The sequence below is a fragment of the Lissotriton helveticus genome, chromosome 2_1 (assembly GCF_964261635.1).
Source record: "Lissotriton helveticus chromosome 2_1, aLisHel1.1, whole genome shotgun sequence".
Lineage (NCBI taxonomy): Eukaryota > Metazoa > Chordata > Amphibia > Caudata > Salamandridae > Lissotriton > Lissotriton helveticus.
In genome coordinates this window covers 1,984,877,250-1,984,898,989 of record NC_136059.1, presented here as the reverse complement: position 1 = coordinate 1,984,898,989, position 21,740 = coordinate 1,984,877,250, and the positions used below count along the sequence as shown (strand labels likewise).

Sequence of the window (21,740 nt, the reverse complement as noted above, 5' to 3'; positions counted from 1 at the left end):
GCGATGTCTTCGCTAAATTGTGCGCGGGGTCCTGGTGGCCTGTAAAGGAGGGTGCCTCTGAGTGTGGTCTTGGGGTCGATGTGGATCTGGAAGTGAAGGTGTTCAGAATTGGCGAGATTGACGTCTGAGCTGGTTGAGATGCGGATGGATTTCTTATGGACGATTGCGATGCCTCCTCCTGTGTGGCCGGTGCGGTCCTGGCGAATGATCTTATAGCCTTCCGGGATGGCAATGGTGATGTCTGGGTAGAGATGAGAGTAGAGATGGTGGCATTCTTGCTCCCATACTGGCATGCTCTCGCTCAATTGTGGACTGTGATGGGGTGGAGCTTGCCTATCTCTAAGATGTCCGCAGAACTGTGGAGCCCCGACAACCGAGCCGACAATCCGTCATCATCCTGGCACCTAAGGCACCACATATGGCGCCAGCGGCCTGCCGCATACCTGCAGCAACAATAAACCGACCAGCCATCCAGAAAGCGAGGCTCTACCTGAGGCAGTGGCGCTGCAGCTAGACCGACAACGTGCTACATGCTACAGGCCACCATTTGCAACAGTGGTCCAGTACTGCTAATGCAGCGAGTCGCTTAACCAAGGAGCGACAGATCCGGCGTGAAGCGAAGGGGCAGAGGCTCAATCGCAACAGCACTGGTGCATCGGGGTCTGTTAATGTCGGACCAATCACGAAACATCCAATGCGATGAGTCACATCGCAAACAGAAGGCCTGGGAAGGGGACACCAATCAGGACTGTGGCTGTGGTGGGGCGATATCCTGTGAGGGGCAACGGGGAGCTGAGACCTTACAAGTGGCACAGAGCCCCAGCTGGAAAAGGGATAAATAAACAAAGTAGAATACAACCGGGAGCCAAGTGAAGCGGGTAACGGTAACAGGAGCTGGGTCCCAGCGGTTAACTGAGGCCTCGAGAGACAAGACCTAGACCACCAGCGGTGATACTCCACACTTCACGCTGCTCCGACGGCAGGAGCAAATCTGGGGAGGACTGCGGGGATACCATAACCACGCAGCTCCATGAGTGAAAACGAGTACCAGGCACCCTTGACATGCTGGAGCCCTCAGCCCCACAACTCAAAGCATTTTAAGGACAGTCATAACAGCAGCCCATGGGCGCGGTCCTATGGCCTTTTAACAAAGCGGAGGACCAAGCACTGATCATGGGGGCTCTCTGTGCTCGGGATCTTTGACCTGCGACAAGCCTTATATCTCCTGGTGTTTGGGGCACTTGGCGGTCACCCCCTGTGCATGCAGCACCTACTGCTTGGCCCGGGTGAGAACCCCCCCACCCAACGCACGAGAACTTACGGGACAGTGCCCCACCAATAATTCTCAGATTAAGGGCACCCCTTGATACACCAGATGCTGACAAGCAGTCAAAATGCAATATGGGCAAGGATGATAAATCCCAACATAAACTTTAATTTGAGTCTCGTAAGACCCCTAGATCGAAAGAGGCAGATATGAATACCACGGAATCCATCCTGGAGACTGCTGACTCTGTGGGGGACTTTGAGCTGAAACAAAAATCAATGGCAAGATCAATGCACTCATGTTTAGAATGGACAGGATGACGAAGTGACTAAATAAGCACACTGAGAGACTAGACACAGTGGAGAATGGAGTGTCGGACGCAGAAGATACGCTAGCCAGGTGAATATGAGGGTGGACAAGCTCTTCACACCCTGCAGGCAAAAATGGAAGATTTAGAAGCAAGATCCAGGAGGAATAACATATGTGTGGTGGAAGTGTCAGAAGCAACCAACATAGGAAACTTGGAACAATACATCGAGAATCTCCTCACCACTCTCTTTGGGAGAGACACTTTTTCAAAGATATTTGTAGTGGAGCGAGCCCACAGCTCACTTGTGCCTAAGCCGGTTCCAGGGGCTACTCCTCGCCCCATAATCGCTAAACTCTTAAATTATAAAGGCCGAGATGCCACACTGTGCAAATCACTTGAGATAAAAATACCTTGAACAATGAGGCCTTGAATTATCCCCATTCTCAGACTTCACAAAAGTCCAAGAGGCATGAAGGTTGTTTGTCCCAGTTGAGAGGATGCTCCGTGAACTCCACTTGCTATATAGTATGTTTTACCCAGCTACGCTGCTGGTAATGTCGGAAGGAAAGGCACATTATTTCACAGACCCTAAGCTAGTTATCCATTTCTTCAAACAAAAGGTAGGAAGTGAAGACAAGCGAGCATCACCCCACCATGCATCAAATGAGGAAAATGACATGTAGGATGCGGAGTAACAATAAGAAGCCACCTGAAGCTATGAATCGACTTGGGACATGTGGAACTGCAGTAGGAAGAGTCTATTTCTGGAAATTTTGGCCATCTCCTTTATCTTAGTAACATACCATGCTGAAAGATTTCCATAACATTGGGGTATGGAGAGGGTTGGGAAGTTACCTCATAATGAGGACCATGAATGCACACTGATGCTATTTCTGTAACAGCCCTGATGCAGACCTGCGACATGTAGGTGTGGTGAAATATGGCACTTCATGTGAGAAAAGCATTGTGTACGATGCTAATTGGGGCCTGATGTATAATAAGAAGCTGGGAGAGCTGAATGGCTAGATACCTAGGGTCATGGCCCATGTATCTTTGCGAACAGTGTTTGTTAGTTATACTATTTATACTTATTGGTATTATGATGAAAGAGGCCGGAACGGTAGCCTTATGGCCAGTAACATCCACCAAAGGCATACTATAGTTTATGTTTAGTTAATGGATTACCAGGGGGGTGGGGTAGGGAAGAAGTTTTGCTATGCAAGGTTTGGATGCATATAGCGTAGGAGTCAAGTTGAGGGAGGTTGTTTTCTGTTGGATACTATTGAAAAAAGTGAAGTGCATTATTTCCAAGGAGCAGCGCTCTAACCTCACAACGATTACAGCCTGTTTTTGCACAGGTGGAATTAGTTGCACGCCTGCGGGGTCTTAGTGTGGGTAGGCTCCAGATCCGAAATTCAACTGAAAGAGGTGTATGTGGACCCGGGAGGCAGATATGTGGAAGCTCTCTGTCACAAAGATAGTCTGGAAATAATATTGGTAGGAATATATGGTCCCAACCAAGAAGACCCGCAATTCTACCACACCCTCGGCGCTTGACTGCACCAATTTGGGGGATCTACCGCAAATGTGGGGGCATCAATTGTATATTAAACCCTGTGCTAGATCGCTCAAGAGGTCCACCCGATGTCCCGCAGCAGCTGCCAAAGCACCTCCTGGAGATAGCAGAGTGGGTGGGATTAATGGATATATGGTGGGATCGTAATCCCACAGGTGCTGAGTTCACATACTACTCCTCTGAACACGATACACACTTGCATAGACTACTGGTTGGTGTCCAAGAGTCTGGTGCCTCGGGTCAGGAATTGTGAGCCTCTTCCAAGCACATATTCTGATCATTCACCCGTAGTTTTGGAGTTGGAGCACTGTGACCAGAGGGCCACCACATTCACTTGGCGGTTCCCCCCTACTCTCTGCTTGAGGCAGAACTAGCACTGTCAATGGAAGATTTTTTCGCTACTTTGTGGGTTCTGTAGACATCTTTGCCACAGTTTCGGAGGCATTTAAAGCTTACATCAGAGGCATTACAATATCAAAGCATGCAGGACTGGTAAAATCCTTGAGGGGCAGATTTACGCGCCGGGACGGAGAAATAGCCGATCTGGAGACATCAGGGCTCATTTGATAACACCATACTAGGAGAGATTAAGACTAAAATAGGGGAATATCATGACACAGCCAATAGCAAAGTAATACACATGGGCAAATACACAACAGACAGGATATATGGAGAGGGGGAACGCCCTGGGGCCCCTTTATCGGCCGATGCCCCCCAAACGGGAGGCGGGGGGATCGTGGACCTACAAGATGAGGAAGGGCGACCAATACATGATACAGAACACATTGTGGGTAGATTCCACAGATACTATGTGGAACTTTATCACATACGTGTTACCCAGGATGAGGAGGCTTCCGTGGACTATCTGGAGGACATAGTCATGCCATGGCTAACTATGGAACATAGAGAACATTTAATAGCACTGTTATGCTCCACTGAGGTACACACTGCACTCGTAAACATGCAATCTGGGAAGGCGCCAGGCAGGGATGGGCGCACAGTAGCCTTTTACAAGACTTATCAAGACTTACTTATACCACACTTGGTCACATTAAATGGTACAAACTGGCATAATGCCCCCCTCATTGCGAGGGACCCTGATTGTTACTCTTCTAAAGCCGGGCTAAGAACCCAATGAGTGCTCTTCATACAGGCACCTCTCACTCTTAAATGTTGACACCAAGTTGTATGCTAAAGTATTGGCAAACAGGTTAGCGCACTTGATGCCGGGAGTATTACATCCAGAACAAGCTAGATTTGTACCCAGCTGTAGCATTACCTATAACCCACGTAAACTCTTTGGAACTATACAACAAATAGACCCGGAGGTAAGGACTGCTGCCATTTTCTTAGACACTGAAAAAGCGTTTGACTCCGTCGAATGGGTATTCATGCAAGCCGTCCTCTGCAGAAAAGAAGTGGGTTAGCTGTTCCGGTGCCTAGTCGAGGTTTTGTACACAGCACCAGTGGCTCGAGTTCAGGTAGGCAGTATTGTCTCATCAGTATTTGATATCTCTAGAGGTAACCAGCAGGGGTGCCCATTATCATCTCTACTGTACGCGCTGGTGGCGGAATCTTTGGTGTGTACCCTACGTGAATACCACGGACACAGGGGGCTGTGATTCCCAAGTTACAATATTATCAGCTAGGCATAAGTAGATGACTCCTTGATTTATGTCAAGACCTGGAGGGGAACCTTGCCCTAATCTCAGGGATGTGGTGGCCTCTTGGGCCCCAACATCAATTGGGAAAATCTACAATTTTACCACTCACTCGACCATGATACCAGTTGCATTAGAATTTCCACTGCGCTGCACGACGGAGTCTGTCCGGTGTCTGGGCATGCAGATTCACACCGACTCCTCTACAGTCTTGCTAGACAATTATGTTTAAGCACGGAACAAATTAGAAGATGTTTTCAACCACTGGATTAAACTGCCACTGACGCTAATTTGAAGAATTGCTATCATGAAGATGGTTATCCTCCTCAGATTTGTATTCCTGTTTCAAAACATTCCAATACTACCTCCGCAATCGGTATTTGTCACGCTGTGATCCCTGATGATCAAGCTGGCCTGGACTGGGAAACAACTGTGCATGAAATGGGAGATTCTCACCATGCCAAATGATATGGCCTTCGCCATATATGCACCCGACTTTGAGCTTTATTACAAAGTGGCACAGGGTACCTTTGCATACTATTGGCTCCATGGCCCACATGACTTACCACATATATATAGAGAGAGAGATGCAGCGGACCATCGTTTGCTTCCTCAGACATTATTTTGCACCCTGCATAGGCATCATGGTGTGTTTGGTTCCTTGAACACCACAATGTCTGTCTGGTGGAAACTGTTGGAGAAACAGCCTGGCTCCCTCCCATACTCCCTCAAGTACCAGTGGAGCGGTGTTCCTGGTTTCAGATAGGGTAAGAGGGGAGTGTGGCAATGGCATTACGAAAATTGGGGATTATTAAAATGGGGGACTTATTTCACAGAGGTTGTGAAGGACTTGGAGGCATTTCGAGAAAGGGCAGAATCAATGACAGTACTAAGCCATTTTCAGTATTTTAGAGTGCGTCACACATCATGAGACCGCCTGCGTGAGGACACGCAAGAGCCTCCGTCCATGCCGGCACGTTCCACACTGATACAATCAGATACCCCCACCAAATTAGTAACACAACTTTACGCTTATGCGCAGGAGGCCCGCAGACCGGGAATGACAAAAGTCCAATTAGAATGGCAAAGAGATATAGGCAGAACTATTGGTGATGACTGTTGGAGGTACTGTTGCTCTGTGATTAAGGATGAATTGAAGTGATTTATAACTCTGTACCAAGAATGACAATTGTAGTGATTATGGGATACATTAGATATACCCCAACTGGCACCCGCTGATTGGTGGCTAAAATGCTGATCCTGGCCAAGAGAACTGTGGCAATGCCAGTGGGTGGTGATGTACCATGCCATGCATGAATGAATGCTTGCAGGATGTGTCCTATTGCCAGGAGAGACCTGACCGAATGCTAATGCAGCTAAATAATGCCCCGAAGATTTCTTTAGAGCTCCACACTAAGAGCCAATGGACTGGAAATTGCAAAAGTCATATCTAGTGGGAGGTGTAAGTACAATGTCACAAATGATGACAATACTGTAACATGACTAAGCATCATTGCTATTTTGGAATGTATTCTAATGAAAAAGCACTTTGTTAGCATGGGAACTTTGTATGTAGTAAACTTATCTCTAAAACCCTAATAATAAAAAATAAACCCTAATAATAAAAATAAACGTATGAAAGTGATGGCTAAGTACTCTGCGTAAGGGCTAGCCATAGTAGACTGCTTTGGAAAGGGGCTTTAGAGGATTCAGGATTATTGGCTTTGTCATAAGACAATCTGTCAAGAAGTGCTCAAACACGTATTTAGTTTAAGTCCTTAATTGCATCCACCTCAAGTCAACCATGTACACAGCCTATAGACCAAATCCTTTTCTTTAACTGCTCTATCAGGAATCTCTGCTACTCAGGATTCCACCTGATGACACCTTGTAGATAAAGAGATAGCATGCTAGGTATGCTAGGTCACAACACATCTTCCCCCTCAATAAGGAGAAAACATCTTTACATTATATTAAACACATGAATAAAAATATAAGACAGGAAAGGAAAAATGAGTAGCATGTAAAAGACCAACCAAGGGAGCAAGGATTTGCATGGCTAGTTACAAATATTAAATATAAAATGAGCAAGGAATAAAGACAAATGATACATGGATTCACATATAAAATTAACTCATTAGCTGGATATTGGATGATGGAGGATAATGAAACCCTGGACAAAACTTGCATGGCACCTTCTAGACATAGTGATTAAATTGGAACTAATCAGTTTGGTCATAATCACTAAAATTAGCTGGTTGACCTCTAACCAGTACACTTCTCCTGGGACCACTGCCCCTCTCCTATTCTCCAACCTCATCATCACATATTTTGTCAGGTTCCTCCCACGAAGACCTTGCCAAACATGACATACTCTGCACTTCACTCCCATCTAATAACACCACATTCTTTTTGACTTCTACAATCCCTTTGGACACGATGAGGGTCTCTTGACAAAAAAACAACTCGCCAATCCCGCATTCATGCTTACACGTGCAATGTTTGTCATCGAAACGTTCTTTGTACCTGTCCTGATTGGCTATTACTTTGTTGGTCACAGCAGCTTCACCACCCTCCCAACCATAAAGGATTACGTTTAGATCCAGCCACTCTCCCCTTCAAGGTTTGTTAAGGAGAAATCCCTGTTATGCTATTTGGCTCAATCCTATGTGCCGACAGTTTTTCACATAGGACAACCTTGAGCGGTAACTTATTGTCCAAAGCAGTCAGCACACTAGCCCTCACCATTTGATACATTTTTTTCTACCAGTCCATTTGTTTGAGGAGCATAGAGAGCAGTGCAAACATGAACAATAGACAGATCCTTCTGGAAATCTCTCATTTCATGCGAGGTAAACTGAACCCTATTGTCTGTCACAATGGTCTTGGGATCTACCCCACACACAAGTACATCCCTCAGAAACTCTAATACACTTCTGGTGGTGACTGAATTTAAGCAACAAGCCATGACCCACTTGAAAGCGTAATCTACTAAAGCAAGGAAAAAACACTCATTGGGCGACAGCAAATCTAAAGGTCTCGCTAGATCCATGCCTAATTTACAAGGTTCATCAGGAACTTGAACTTGAACTGGGGATAGAGGAACATTTCTAACCACTTTAGATTGTATAATTCCCTGTGCGTTGTAAACAATCCTTCACAAACCCCTCTACTTACCTATCAAGGCCTGGCCACTAATGACACTCTCTTACTCTAGCTTTAGTAAGATTTTGGCCCAACTGCCTTTCATGGGCCAGATTGACGAACTTCTCACACAACTAGGCTGGGGGAATCAGTCTATCTACTAGGTAGAGCTCACCACTCACTATGCTCAGTTCCTCTTTAATACTCCAAAATGCCCTAGCATTATCTGGAACTCCACTTAAATTGGCTAACCGCCAATGACATATTCAGACACCAGCTTAGGAACCGGCTCCTTGTCAGCCTCCAATACCCACTCTGACTTGTTCAAGGCTGATTCCTTGACCCACAATACAGGAATTTCTGCCTCTGGTTTGTCACCCTCTTCCATAGGTAACCTGAACGGGCAGTCGGCAGGAACATTCCTTTAATCTGGCAAATACTCAACCTGGAAGTTGAATTCCATAAGACTCTCAACCCATCTCTTTATCAGGCCAGTGGTATTTTCAGCATTTCTGCAAGCAAACATTTGGACAAGAGATCTAGGATCACTCCTCACAACAAAAGGCAAACCGTGCAGATACAACTTAAAATGATTCATGGCCCACACACAGGCAAGTGCCTCCCATTCCACAACAGAACACTCAACTCTTTTGAGCGAACCTGAGGCGAACACCACAACCCTCTCCTCACCTTCAACTGCTTGTGAAAGGATGCACCAAGCCCTTTCATGCTGGCATCTATAGTGAGCAAGGTCTTTCTCCTCATATCAAAATGTCATCTAGTTTGGTTGGATTTGGCCAACCCTCAAACATTCTAAAGCTGCTTTCAGGAGAAATGTTAAACAATAACAAGTCATATCCACGCTGACTCATAGAGTCAATGTATATTTTTGAAACTACAGCACTATGATACAATAACTGCGCTCTATATTATATTTGTTTTCAGATAGTGTGTCTACTTCTGAAAATGGAGAGTCTTCAGAAACTGAGTACATGTCCTATCTAACAACCACATCGGTGCTTGCTGTAGATACAATACCAACGAAAAGTGCTGATTTGACTTCCTACGCTATAATAGATGGAGAAGAATTTGGATCTGGATTTGAACAGACTACACCCAGTTTTGATGTGAACTCAACACAAAATGGCAGTTCAGAAAACACAGATACAGACATTTATACCATATTAACGTTCGGCATACCTGCATTAGTACTGCTTCTATTGATTGTGGTGGTCATTGCCTTGGTGATTTGCCGCAAACGAAAGAAATTTACACCAGGCAAGTAATAATTTCTTTCTTCAAGCAGAGAAAATTTTCTGTTTTTGGTGAGTACATTGCAAACTAGGTAATGCTCTACTTCCTAAGTTACTTGATTTCTTCCATATATGGTAGATAGGGGCTTATATGTAGAATGTTGGTCACTTTAAACATGAAGTGAAGACCATGTTGGCTGAAAATAGAATGTTTCTTTTAAAAAAGGGACTTTACTATGTAACATGCTAGATGACTTTACCTTCCTTGTACTCCAGAGTTCTGCACGATTTATCCAACGTCGACATCACATAATCAGAGAATCGCTTTAAAGAACTCTAATGCTAACCTATCTTCCACAATGTTAGCACTAGCCGCTTAGCACTAGCTGCCAAGCTGCTGGACAAATCCACTTTAGGATTCTTTGCTTTCCTCTGAACTGACTTGCGATGCAGATAAAAATTGTTCTGGTCTGCTCTGCTTTGAAGCAGCATAGACCAATTCTAGACTAGACCTGGAAGATTCCATTAAGCTCCCAAGAAAGTCCACAAGAAAACATTCTTAATTCTTCCTTGAGTTATTCATATTTATTTAAAGTGTTTTCGGTCTTTAAATATGTTTTAAATTGCATAACTCAACACAGTATAACTGTTTAGATGTCGCTTTCCCAATCTTCAGCGTTGGCCTGGCATAGTAATGGTACAATGGGAAAGTATTGAAGATAGCATGGGTTTAGGGATTTGATCAACTGTTGTTTGCTTTATTGAGAACTTGGAAAAAGTGATAGTTACTGAAAAATATGTACTTGCAATGTTATCAAACCAGACGCTTCCTTGGTATGTCCAGTAAAAGCAAGAAGAAATAAACATTGTTGACATGTATTTTGCCTTGTATGTTCCATAACACTGTACTGTAAAGAACAAAAAATACTACAATTGCGGTGCAAACATTATCAGGGGCAGGACCTTCATTGGAGTGTTAGGGTGCTGACCCCCAACCTTCGCTGAGAGCTACCACACATACATAACATTAATTAAAAACAAGATTGATTTACAACAGTGAAGCACCAGGAGTATCAACTGGGTAATTCTGAAGAGGAGTGGTAGTGTATGGGGTGTTATCAAAAACACTAATGTCGTTTCCAGTTACCTATGAATTTAATGTGGTTTCTCTTACCGCGGACCAATTCATAGTGGCCACCCTTGCATTCCGTTGCGATAATTAATGCAATTCAGGGGTGGCTGCCACTGAACGGGGATGGTAGGGGCATGGTGGCATGTGAAAAAAAATAAACTTACCTTCTCCACCAATGCAGCCGCTGCTGCACGCCTTTCCCACTGCTGCACGCCTTTCCTACATCTGTTGGCAACACCGGAAGCACTCAGGCCTCCGGACTCTCCCAGCCAACCATGATGCTGCCTGGTAAGGCTTGGCATGTTCTCCATGGGCTGTGCAATACAGCCTAATGTAGAACATGTCAAGTGCGCATGACGGTTTGTCAGCCCTAGTGGGCCGCTCAAGCCACCATGCGCGCATAAGGAGGTAGTGCAAACCACTCGCTCCCTCTGCGGTGAGCCAGCCCCGCCCGACCTAGCTGGAGCAAAGAAAAATAAATTGATAATAACTTCTTGTTATTATAATTGTATTTTTCCTTTGAATTGCTAATGGAGGAGACCCAACTCATGCAATTACTGCTCCTGATTTTAAAGTTTAGCTACACTAAGGTGAATGTAGTGCGTGTATATAAATATTCACTGTTATTTTAGGTCTTTTTTATCACAATTAAGTATGGCATTCATGGAATTAACAAGCCTGCATTCCGTTGCGATAATTAATGCAATTCAGGGGTGGCTGCCGCTGAACGGGGATGGTAGGGGCATGGTGGCATGTGAAAAAAAATAAACTTACCTTCTCCACCAATGCTGCTGCACTCCTTTCCCACTGCTGCACGCCTTTCCTACATCTGTTGGCAACACCGGAAGCACTCAGGCCTCCGGACTCTCCCAGCCAACCATGATGCTGCCTGGTAAGGCTCGGCATGTTCTCCATGGGCTGTGCAATACAGCCTAATGTAGAACATGTCAAGTGCGCATGACGGTTTGTCAGCCCTAGTGGGCCGCTCAAGCCACCATGCGCGCATAAGGAGGTAGTGCAAACCACTCGCTCCCTCTGCGGTGAGCCAGCCCCGCCCGACCTAGCTGGAGCAAAGAAAAATAAATTGATAATAACTTCTTGTTATTATAATTGTATTTTTCCTTTGAATGGCTAATGGAGGAGACCCAACTCATGCAATTACTGCTCCTGATTTTAAAGTTTAGCTACACTAAGGTGAATGTAGTGCGTGTATATAAATATTCACTGTTATTTTAGGTCTTTTTTTTATCACAATTAAGTATGGAATTCATGGAATTAACAAGCCTAAAGAACGATGCAGGAACTAAGCTAATTAAATGGCGTGACATTTTACACTGACATTACTGAGAGGATCACTGAGGTCCAGCTTCAGATGCTGTGACACTGGCGTGAGCTCATTTTTATTCACTGATGGAATTAACCAAAAATTCACTGATGGAATGAACCAAAAAGAGTGCTAGGCTGAGGAGTGCATCTGTACCCCCCTTAGCGAGCTTGTATGTATCCGCGGAGTGTGGTAGCATGACATCAACTTAATATGTGGGTGCAAACGGAGCCATGTTTGACCAGCACACACGCGAGGGCGAGCATGGCTACTGAAGCCACAGGAAAATCATCAGGAACTCTACAAAATGCTCGAGGCAGGCTTGCTAACTGTAGTCATGCTTCCCAGCTAAATAAAGTGAGGCCTACTAGATCTTCTGAAAGCCTTGGTATGCTGTGGGCAGCTGTGGTCCGTGCAGGTAACAGTGGTGGGGGGGTATGTCAAGGGCAATGCCAAAGGAAAATTATTTATTTAATTTTCCCTCTGCATCGTCCCTCGAAATCCCTCCTTACCCGGCCCCACTGCTAAGTGTGGGCCATACACTTCGGTCCGCAGATGGAGTTCATGGAGTTTTGCTAACTCCGCGTGCTGCATGGAACGCGGAATTTGACAAAAACTCCGTCAACCGCAGCGTAGCGGAGTTTGCCAGTGCCCTTCCCGTTTTTCAGCATTGTACAACCCTATGGACAGTGTTTCCTCCCATGGGATTACAATGTCGTTTTGAAACAAACTTTCTGTGTTGGCCTGTCGGACATGGAAAGGCTATCTGAAACTGACTTTGGGGGCCCATGGCAGGGCCCCCTTGGCCCTGCGGCCTACAGTTGAAAGCTGAGGAGGTACCCAAGGCCCCCCCCCTGTGAAACCCTGCTCTATGTGGCAAGCACCATGGGGTGCCTGTGACACACACAGCCCATTTCCCCTTAGGAGCCTGTGTTACGGCCGGTTGATAGTTGGAACACGAGCTCCCATAGGGAACAATGGAACTCCGACTGAACAGTGTTCTTTCGCATCGTAATCTGGTGGTCGGTCCCGATTCCCAGTCGGTGTTGGCTGAAGGCTTTCTTCCCTACATTGTAATGAGCCCCTTAGTCTTAAATATTGTTTACAGCATAAGATCCACCATTGGGTATCAATTTTCTATATTTAACCCCAGTGGACGAAATTTTGTGAACAATGTTCATGAGACAATGTTTATATCAGGTAGTATCCTTCCTATGATATTCTAGGACTGTACCTTGGTGGGCCCAGGTGTTACTTGGGATTTCCCTTATAATATACATTTACACATTTATTTTATAGCCTCTTAAATGGGGGTTTAACTTTTGCAGGCCTCAGGTATCTAATGTTATGTATTAGCCATGACAAGAGGTGTTTCTCATTCTTAAATTGGAAAACATGTTGCATTACAAAGGGACACTGGCCATGACATCTTTCTTCATGGATAACACATTTATTCCTATACAACTGATAAAATGACCTCACTTTAATTTTTTTATTTGGGGTCTTTCGACTTTGGATCTTTCATTTTCTTTTTCATTTTGCATAACTTCTTAATTTGTTCATTCCAAATTAGCTTTTCAAATGTATTCAATCAATCAATCAATCAAGGCATTTGTATAGCGCGCTACTCACCCGGAGGGTCTCAAGGTGCTTGTGGGGGGGTCCGCTACTGCTCGAACAGCCAGGTCTTGAGTTGCTTCCTGAAGGAGAGGTGGTCTTGGGTCAGGCGGAGGTGGATGGGGAGGGAGTTCATCAAAGCATACTGCTTTTCCTACTTTTGTATTTGTATCATCCTTTAGACTGCAAAGTTCATACAGGTTATTAATCTCTTAAAATAGCAACCAAAAGCAGACCATGCAATGCAAACTGAGCATGTGATTCTGGCCTTCAGGAGTGGTGAGAAGAGGTGATCTCTATAGATGTATCCTGAAAAGATTGTGCTAAGCACTGCATTTATAAGCAAAACTATGACTCAGGCACGATTACGATGGCTGTGGGACTGCCATCGCAGTACAGAATACCGTCCGCCACATTAGGATGGCGGGCGGACAGTCGGGGGCAGAAAGACCATCTGACACTAATCCGACCGGCTCAAGAAGCCCATCGGACCGTCGGATTGTCTGTAATGTCAACAATGATGGTGGCGGTGCTTGCTAGGCACCACCGTAGGCATTATGATGTTCCTTTCAGCCGGCCCTTTCATGGCAATTAACCCGCCATGAAAAGGCTGGCGGAAAGGGACATTGAGGGCCCCTAGCAGGCCACCTTAGCCCCCGGCCCACAGACACAGAACCTGGGGCCCGGGGGCTAAGGTGGGGGACACCTATGGTCATAGATATGTAAAGTGTCCCTTTTTTGCATTGCGGTGGGTGCTGCAGCCAGCAACACCCGCCGCAATGCAAAATATAGGCATTGCGACCGCCATGGTGGTTGCATCAAAATGCTTACTGCTGGACCGCCAACAGCCTAGGGCGGTCACAATCCCAGATATGGTGGCGGGCAGACATAAGTCTGCCCGCCATCCTCATCGGGCCCTAAATATCTTAGAGCAGCTGTTCCTAACCTTTTGACTTTTGTGGACCCCATTTAATCATTACTGGAAACCAGAGACCCGACTAATTCATTATTGGGATCTTGGCACCCCCATAGAGTCATTACTGGAAGACAGGGACTCTGACTATTCACAAATTTAATTCACTATCATATATTAAAATCTAAATGTTTATTTCAGTGGGAAGGTTGGGGCTTTTCTAAATTCAACTGACACAACCCATCGTCCGAACTGTATTCTGTTTGATGCATTTGCACTGCTCCCAGAAATCAATCTAAGGACACCAACTCCATTTTTTTGCCTACAATCTCAAATTCCTTCACATTTACAGCACATTGTAACATTTTAAAATAAAAATGTTGCTTCTTTTTATACACACTATTAATTTTTTAATATTATCTAATTTTGCAAGCAGTTGTGGCAGCGGCGGCTCCTATACTATGGTGGAGGAGCATTGCCTCCACCCAAAAACAGCAAGAAAGGGCAAGAAAGGGAAAAAAATGAAACTTTTTTTATTTCTCCTTTCCTGCCGAGTCTTGCTGGCGGGACCTGGGGGTTGACTGCACTGAGGGGAGTGGTGGTGCACTCCCTTCACTGTGCATGATGGTTTAGACAGCCGTATCAGGCCAGCCAAACTATCATGCGCAGTGAACCTCTTTCCAACCCCAGCTGTGCTTGAAGCAGCGGAGCAGAGGAGTGTGATGCAGATCGTGGCCGGCTTAACGTACGTTTTTTTCTTTTTATTATTCTTTTTCATTGTGCCCTCTCCCTTCGTGATTCCTTTGCACCCCCCTGACCACACACCCACCCTGCCACTCATCCCAAACACGGGCCGCTACTGAGTTGTGGACCCCTGAGTAAGCATAGCGGACTCCAGGGGTCGCCAGACCAAAGGTTAAGAACTGCTGCATTAGAGCTTTAATACCTGTTAAGTTGCAAAGCTTGAAAAGTTTGCACACCTTGTAGCAGCCCTCAATGAAATCCCTTATTTCCCCTTTGGAATAAGTGCAACAGAGACATTAGACAGACATTAAAGTATATGACAGTACAGCACAAATTTGTCAATTTTGGTAGATAGAACTTTCAGGTTAACATCCGAGAAACAAGAAATCTCTGTCAATTTACAAGAATTTTGCAGGCCAAGGTTATGTACAGCAATGTAATTCGCTAGGTTATACATATGGTACAGGATTACACATGTGAAAGAAAACCAGTCCTTCATGTTAGGTCTGGTGCTTTGGTGAGGACTGGTAAGATGCCACCACAAGACTATGACAAATTACAAAACAATAGTATTTTTATCACTGGATTCGGTAGGTCGCAATTTAGTGTCCTACTAGGATTCGCTGCCATCATAAGGATGGTGACCTGCTGGGGCTAGGAGATCACCATGTCTGTGATTGCTTTTGAATAAAGCAATCATTTTTTTTTAATGCGGGCCCTTTCCTTTCAAGAAAATGGGATGTGTTGAAAAAAAGTATTCATTAAACATTCTCAAAGGGGAAGAAGTCCCAAGGAGACCCCTTCCTATTTGCAAATGGGTTACCACCAACTTTGACATAGTTGCAAATGTTTTGCATTTCAGTCGTAAAACATTAGTATATACAGCTACATTTTAGTATTTGGATGGGATGCCCTAAACATGCTTCTTCCAAATACCTGAATCGTTACTTGGTTGTAAACCCAAATTGTGATTCAGTAATGGGTCACCAAATTGCAAGTTGGGTTTGATACATTAGAAAAAGCCTTTTTGCGTTCACAAACAGCCCGATTCTGCAAATCAAGTCATTTGGTACTTTAAAAAAGGCTTCATACATCTAGCCCTTAAATTAGCATTTTGCTCCAGCACTTTGCTCATCTGGTTCACTGACAAAATATCAAAAGTCAAAATATCATAGTAAAAAATATCATGTCAAAAATATCCAGCACGGGGCGTGGCTTGGAGAGCCAGCATGGCGGACGTGCTCTAGGCGAGCTCCGTCCGGCCCGCAGATTATCCGCCGTATATCCTGGTCCCCACAGTCGCTGGTGAGCTCGGGACGAGATCCAGCCCTTGCTGCTTCACTGGACGGGGTTCCGGTGGTACATTCGGCACCTGGTGCCGTTCAGTTTGGCGCCCGAGTGTCCTGGTGGGGAGGGGCCTAGCCGCGGCTTGTGAAGCCTGGACCTGCAGTGCGGCGGCTGCCCCGGCCTGGGGCGGCAGTGGAGTCGGCCGCTGGGCGCTCTCCGGGGCCGGGCTGCCTAGGCTGTTGGCGGAGGGGCGGCTCTTCGGCCCCATTGATCCTGGCGGTTGCGGACGGTGCGTGGGGCAGATACCCTGTTGCTGACAACACGGCCGAAGATTCCTGGTGGCTGCGCAGGCGGCGGTGAGCGTCTGGGCCTAACTGGAACGCGGCGGGCTGCCTGGGATGCAGCAGCCCGACGTGCGGCAGCCCCTGCTCTGGTTGAGGTGCTGTGGGGGCCCCCGGCCCTGCGTGATCCTGAAAGTGAGGCCCGGGGAGGCCCAGAGGCCCGGAACTGTGGTGGCGGTGCGCCCGGTGGGGTGGCACTGGAGCGAGGCCTGCCCCGATCCTGGCGGTGACTGTGCGGGGGCACCATCGCCTTGAAGAGTCCACGGGCACGGTGTGCTGCGGATCCTGGAGCCGTGCAGTGATTTCGAGGCGAAGCCTGAGCCGACGCTGGAGGGCTGGTTAGGGCCCATTGACACTGGAGCAGCTCGTGGGGCCTTCCACTTGCCGGTGAGCTGTGCATGTGCGTGGGGGGGCGCGTTAGTGGCTGGAGGTTCTGGCCCCCTCCCCGGCGCAGCTGGACATTTGGACGTTGTTGACGTGTGGACACTGGCTGGTGGCGGCGACGGGCGGTTGGGCGTCCCCTCTCCACGTGGGCATCGGCTGGGGCATACCCGCGGATAGTCCCTGGTGGTGTGCCCAGCCCGGTCCCAGCGACCATGACGAGAGGGAAAGGAGGGGGGGGCGCAGCGCTTCATGGGCCCATCGACAAATTCACCGAGCCTGGAGGAGGAGCTGGGGCATCTGGGGGCCGGCAGGAACCCGGCCCAGATAATGCGGCCCTGATGGCGGCGATCACACAGTCCTGGGACACGCTACAGGCCGAGATTGGCGCGGTGGGGGCTGATGTGTCGCTCCTGCGACAGGACCTGCGGAATGCTGTTTCCCGTATCACGGAGGCAGAGGGGAGGATCTCCGGGGTCGAGGACGATGTCGCCACCCTGAAGCGACAGGTGGCCAAGTTGGAAGGGGTCCAGAAGGGACTGGCCATGCGGGTGGAAGACGCGGAAGGACGTGCGTGGCACAATAATCTGTGCTTTGTTGGTTTTCCGGAGGGCTGCGAGCAGGGGGACATGGAATCCTTCTTGACACGCTGGCTGGAGAGCTGGCTCCCTCCTGATGCCCTGTCACGTTGCTTCGTGGTGGAATGAGCGCATCGAGTCCTCATCCAGAAGCCGCCGGAGGGGTCCCGCCCGCGACCGGTCATCGCGAAGCTACTGAACTATCACGATCCCGACGTCATCTTGAAGCAGGCCAGGAACAGGGAACCGATCCTATTCGAGAACTCTCGCATTATGGTTTTCCCAGACTACACCCGCCTCGTGCAGCAGCAACGCCAGTCCTTCCAGGCGGCTAAGGCCCGTCTTCGAGACCTTAAACTCCTGTATGCTCTTCTTTATCCGGCCCGCTTGAGAGTGGTCTTTCAATCACGGACGCATTTCTTTGATACCCCGGAGGAGGTTTTTCGGTGGACTGACGAAACTGTGAGGGTGCGACCGCATACACCGCTGGGATTGAATGCTGATTCCTCTTCTGGAGGGGCCCCTCCTGGGAATGCCCGGAGCTCCCGTCGAGAGGGGAACTGGCGTTCCAGATCACGGCAGTGCTCCGACCCTGGGAGATCAGTGGACCCGAGACCCCCAGCCTCCGAACACTGAGCAGGGGCCTCAGACCTGGTTTGATATTTGCATTTTGTGATGCTCTGTTGGGCCCCTTCTGCGGGCAGGACCTGGCTTTGATCTTGAATTTCTGGCTGTGGGGAGAGATTTATGACGTGGGCCGCTCCTTTTACCCCCATTCTTAGGGTTTCGTGGTGGGCGGGGGTAGGCACAGGAGATATGGTTTGTTGGGAGGGGATCCATTGTCATGGGGGACCTCCGGGCCCACGTTTGGGCTGGGGTACCCGACTAGCCGCGACAGATACTTCAACGGTTTTGAGGTATAGGGGGTGGGGGTGGGGGCTTGGAGTTTCTGGTTGGAGGGGGGCCTTGTTGGGGTTGGGGCGTTGCACAGCTCGGGGGGGTCCAATGTGTTTGAATTTGTTTTGTTTCTTTGTCCACATGTACGTGCATTCCATGAGAAGACTCCCAGATGTCGCGTTACGTTGATGCGGCCCGGGGGCCCCCTGGTACCCTGTGTGTCCTTAGCTGGAATGTCCGGGGTATCCTAGATAAGATCAAACGGGGCGGTTTTACGGCAGGCGAAGCGTCTGGGGGCGGACGTCCTTCTGCTCCAGGAGACGCACCTGTTGGGCACTAAGGTCCTGTGCCTGCAGAGATTTGGCTACTAACAAGTTTACCATGCTGGGTTTGCGAGGGGGTCCAGGGGTGTGGCTCTACTCATACACCGTAGAGTCCCTTACACTCACACGAGGCTCTGGCAGGATGCACAGGGTAGGTATGTAGTGGTACAGGGGGTGGTGGGAGAGACTCCCCTGGTCCTAGGATGTGTGTATGCCCCGCCGCCTTTACAGTGGTCCCTGGTTGAGAAGCTGTACACGGTCAGGGCTGATATCCCTGATGTACTGATGGCGGTTGGTGGTGACTGGAACGATGTTATGGATGTTACTAGAGACAGATTTCGGCGGGGGGCGCTGTGCCCGTGGGCCACCCCACGAGACTACAGGGTATGGTGAGTACTATGGACTGGATAGATACATGGAGGCACAATCACGGCGCTGTGCGTGCATACACGTACGTCTCGGCGGTGCATGGGTCCTTTTCGAGACTTGACTACATCTTTATTCCGAGGGCGAAAATGGGCTGTCTGGAATCGGCACGATCCATCCCCGGGGTATCTCAGATCATTCGCCGGTAACAGTGGAGCTGCAGTTGGGTTGGGGGAGGCGGCCATTTAGATGGCGCATGTCGGTGTGGCATCTTTAACAAGAGGACTATAGACGGCACATGCGCGAGGCGCTCTCCACCTACCTCACGTGTAATGTGGGTTCTGTGGTTGGTGCCACTACCCTGTGGGAAGCCTTGAAACCCACGCTGCGGGGCGTGGATATCGCCTGGTGTGTGGAGGTGCGGAGGTGCAGACGAGAGGCATTAGTGCGAGCGGAGGCAGAAGTGGGGGCCCTGGAGCATAGGGGTCGTCAGACAGGCGAGGCGTGCGACTTGAGTCAACTCCTGCTAGTGCAACAGTCTCATGCGGCACTGCTCATGGATGAAACTCGCCAGGCGTGGCTGGCCACACGCAGTAGAATCTGCCAGTGGGGGGATAAATCTAGCAAAATGCTACACAGACTCTGCCAGGGGTTTTTCCATGCACAGAAACTACCTGGGATACTAGATGACACAGGGGAGCCATTGACGGACCCCAGGGGATTGGCAGACAGTTTTGCGCCGAACTATGCGGAGCTTTATGCCCCTCAGGAGTGTCTTCCGCCCGATCAGATTGACAAATTCCTGGCGGATCTGCCCCCTAGGGCAGTGACGGACGACGTGCGAGATAAGCTCGACCTTCCACTAACAGCTGAGGAGCTGGGCACTGCACTGGGAGAACTGAACTCAGGGAAGCCCCCCGGTCCCAATGGTTTCCCCAGTGAATGTTTTAAGAAATACAATACCCAATTGGCCCCTCATTATCGGGCGGCTTTGGAGGAGGCTAGGGATCAGGGCAGGCTTCCCCCAGACTGGAGGCATGCGGAGGTGGTGGTGTTCCCCAAGCCGGGACGACCCCCAGAGCAGCACTCCTCCTTTCGTCCTTTTTCCCTTCTCAATGTGGAGGCCAAAGTGCTGGCCAAGGCTTTGGCTAATAGGCTCCTTCCATATATCTCGGACCTGGTGCATCCAGACCAGGCTGGCTTTATGCCAGGTCGGGCGACCAGATACAATATTCGACGGGCCCATGTGGCGCTGGAGGCGATTAGAGGCACAGGGCGTCAGGCGGCGCTTCTTCTAGCCGATATTGATAGGGCGTTTGATTCCCTTAGCTGGGTATACCTGTTCTTCTTGCTCCCGCGGCTTAATTTGGGCCCTCGCTTCCTGTCCTACGTACGTCTCTTGTATACCGATTTGACGGCCTCGGTGTGGGTGGTGGGAGCCGTGTCTTCTACATTCAACATTCGGCGCGGTACCCGGCAGGGGTGCCCGCTATCGCCCTACCTGTTTGCCCTGGCCATGGAGCCGCTCGCTGCTTGGGTGCGGTTGGACGCACCGCTGAAGGGGTTTGACTGTCTGCAGGGCCCGTCTGACAAAATAGCACTTTATGCGGATGACGTCCTCTTCTTCCTTACAGAACTTCATAAGTCGGGGCCGTATCTCCTTGAAATTCTACAGATTTTCGGTGAGTCCTCGGGACTGTATATGAACGCCGGTAAATCTACCCTGTGGGTGTTGGGAGGGCGGACTTCGGTGGTGGGGGATAGGGCCGCTCCGCTTAGGGTTGCGGTCGGAGGGCTACAATACCTGGGAGTCTTTCTATTGGATGCCCCGGCCGTGTCTTTGGAGCGGAATTTGGTGCCGTGTGGGATCGAGTATGGGCAGACCTTAAGACCTGGTCGCGTATGCCGCTTACCATCTATGGTAGGTCAGCAAGTTTCAAAATGGTGGCGCTTCCGCGTCTGCTATACCAACTCCAGAACCACCCTTATCCAATTCCTCCTAACTGGTTTCACCAGGTCAACTCCCATCTGGGGCAGTTCCTGTGGGGGAGGGGTGCGGTTCGGGTGGCGGTGCGCACGTGCTTCTCTCCACTTATTGTGGAGGATTGGCCACATCGGATATCCTCTACCCTCTCCTACTACCAGGCCTCTCATCTATTGGTGATGAATGATTGGTGGTATGGTGATCGTGCAGATCCGGCCTATGCCATGGAGCGCTATTTGATGGGCTCCAACACGCTCCATGCCATCCTCTACTCCACACCCCTGCGTAGTGCACTGCCGGCGGTCACCCGGGTGGTGTTTCTGATTTGGAGGCAGGCCCTGCGCCGTGTGGGGTGGTGGAACGTTCTGACGGCGGAGACGCCGTTATGGCACAATGGCTGCTTCCCCACGCTGGCCTCCCTACGGGGATTCATGGGGTGGGACAATGTGGGCATCTCAACCTTGGACGGTGTGATGCAAGACACCACGTAGAAATCCTTCCAGCAGCTCAGAGCTGACTTTAATATGCCCAACTCCCAATTTTTTCGATACCGGCAGTTTCGCCACGCCCTGTCCCCTAGTTTGGTAGGCCTGGAGACCCTCCCGGACTTCAACCCCCTGGAGGCGAAAGTGTTAATGGGGA

The 21,740-nt window shown here is 48.8% G+C and overlaps 1 protein-coding gene across 3 annotated transcripts in view; it reads left to right on the top strand.

Moving 5' to 3' along the window:
• The window catches only part of TMEM154 (transmembrane protein 154), a 316,513-nt gene that overhangs the window by 59,166 nt on the left and 235,607 nt on the right, over nt 1-21,740 (top strand). For all 3 annotated transcript variants that reach the window (XM_078676932.1, XM_078676931.1, XM_078676934.1), the window contains exon 2: nt 8,904-9,236. In XM_078676932.1, the coding sequence (XP_078533058.1) occupies nt 8,904-9,236 (333 nt within the window). The remainder of the gene's footprint in view (nt 1-8,903; nt 9,237-21,740) is intronic.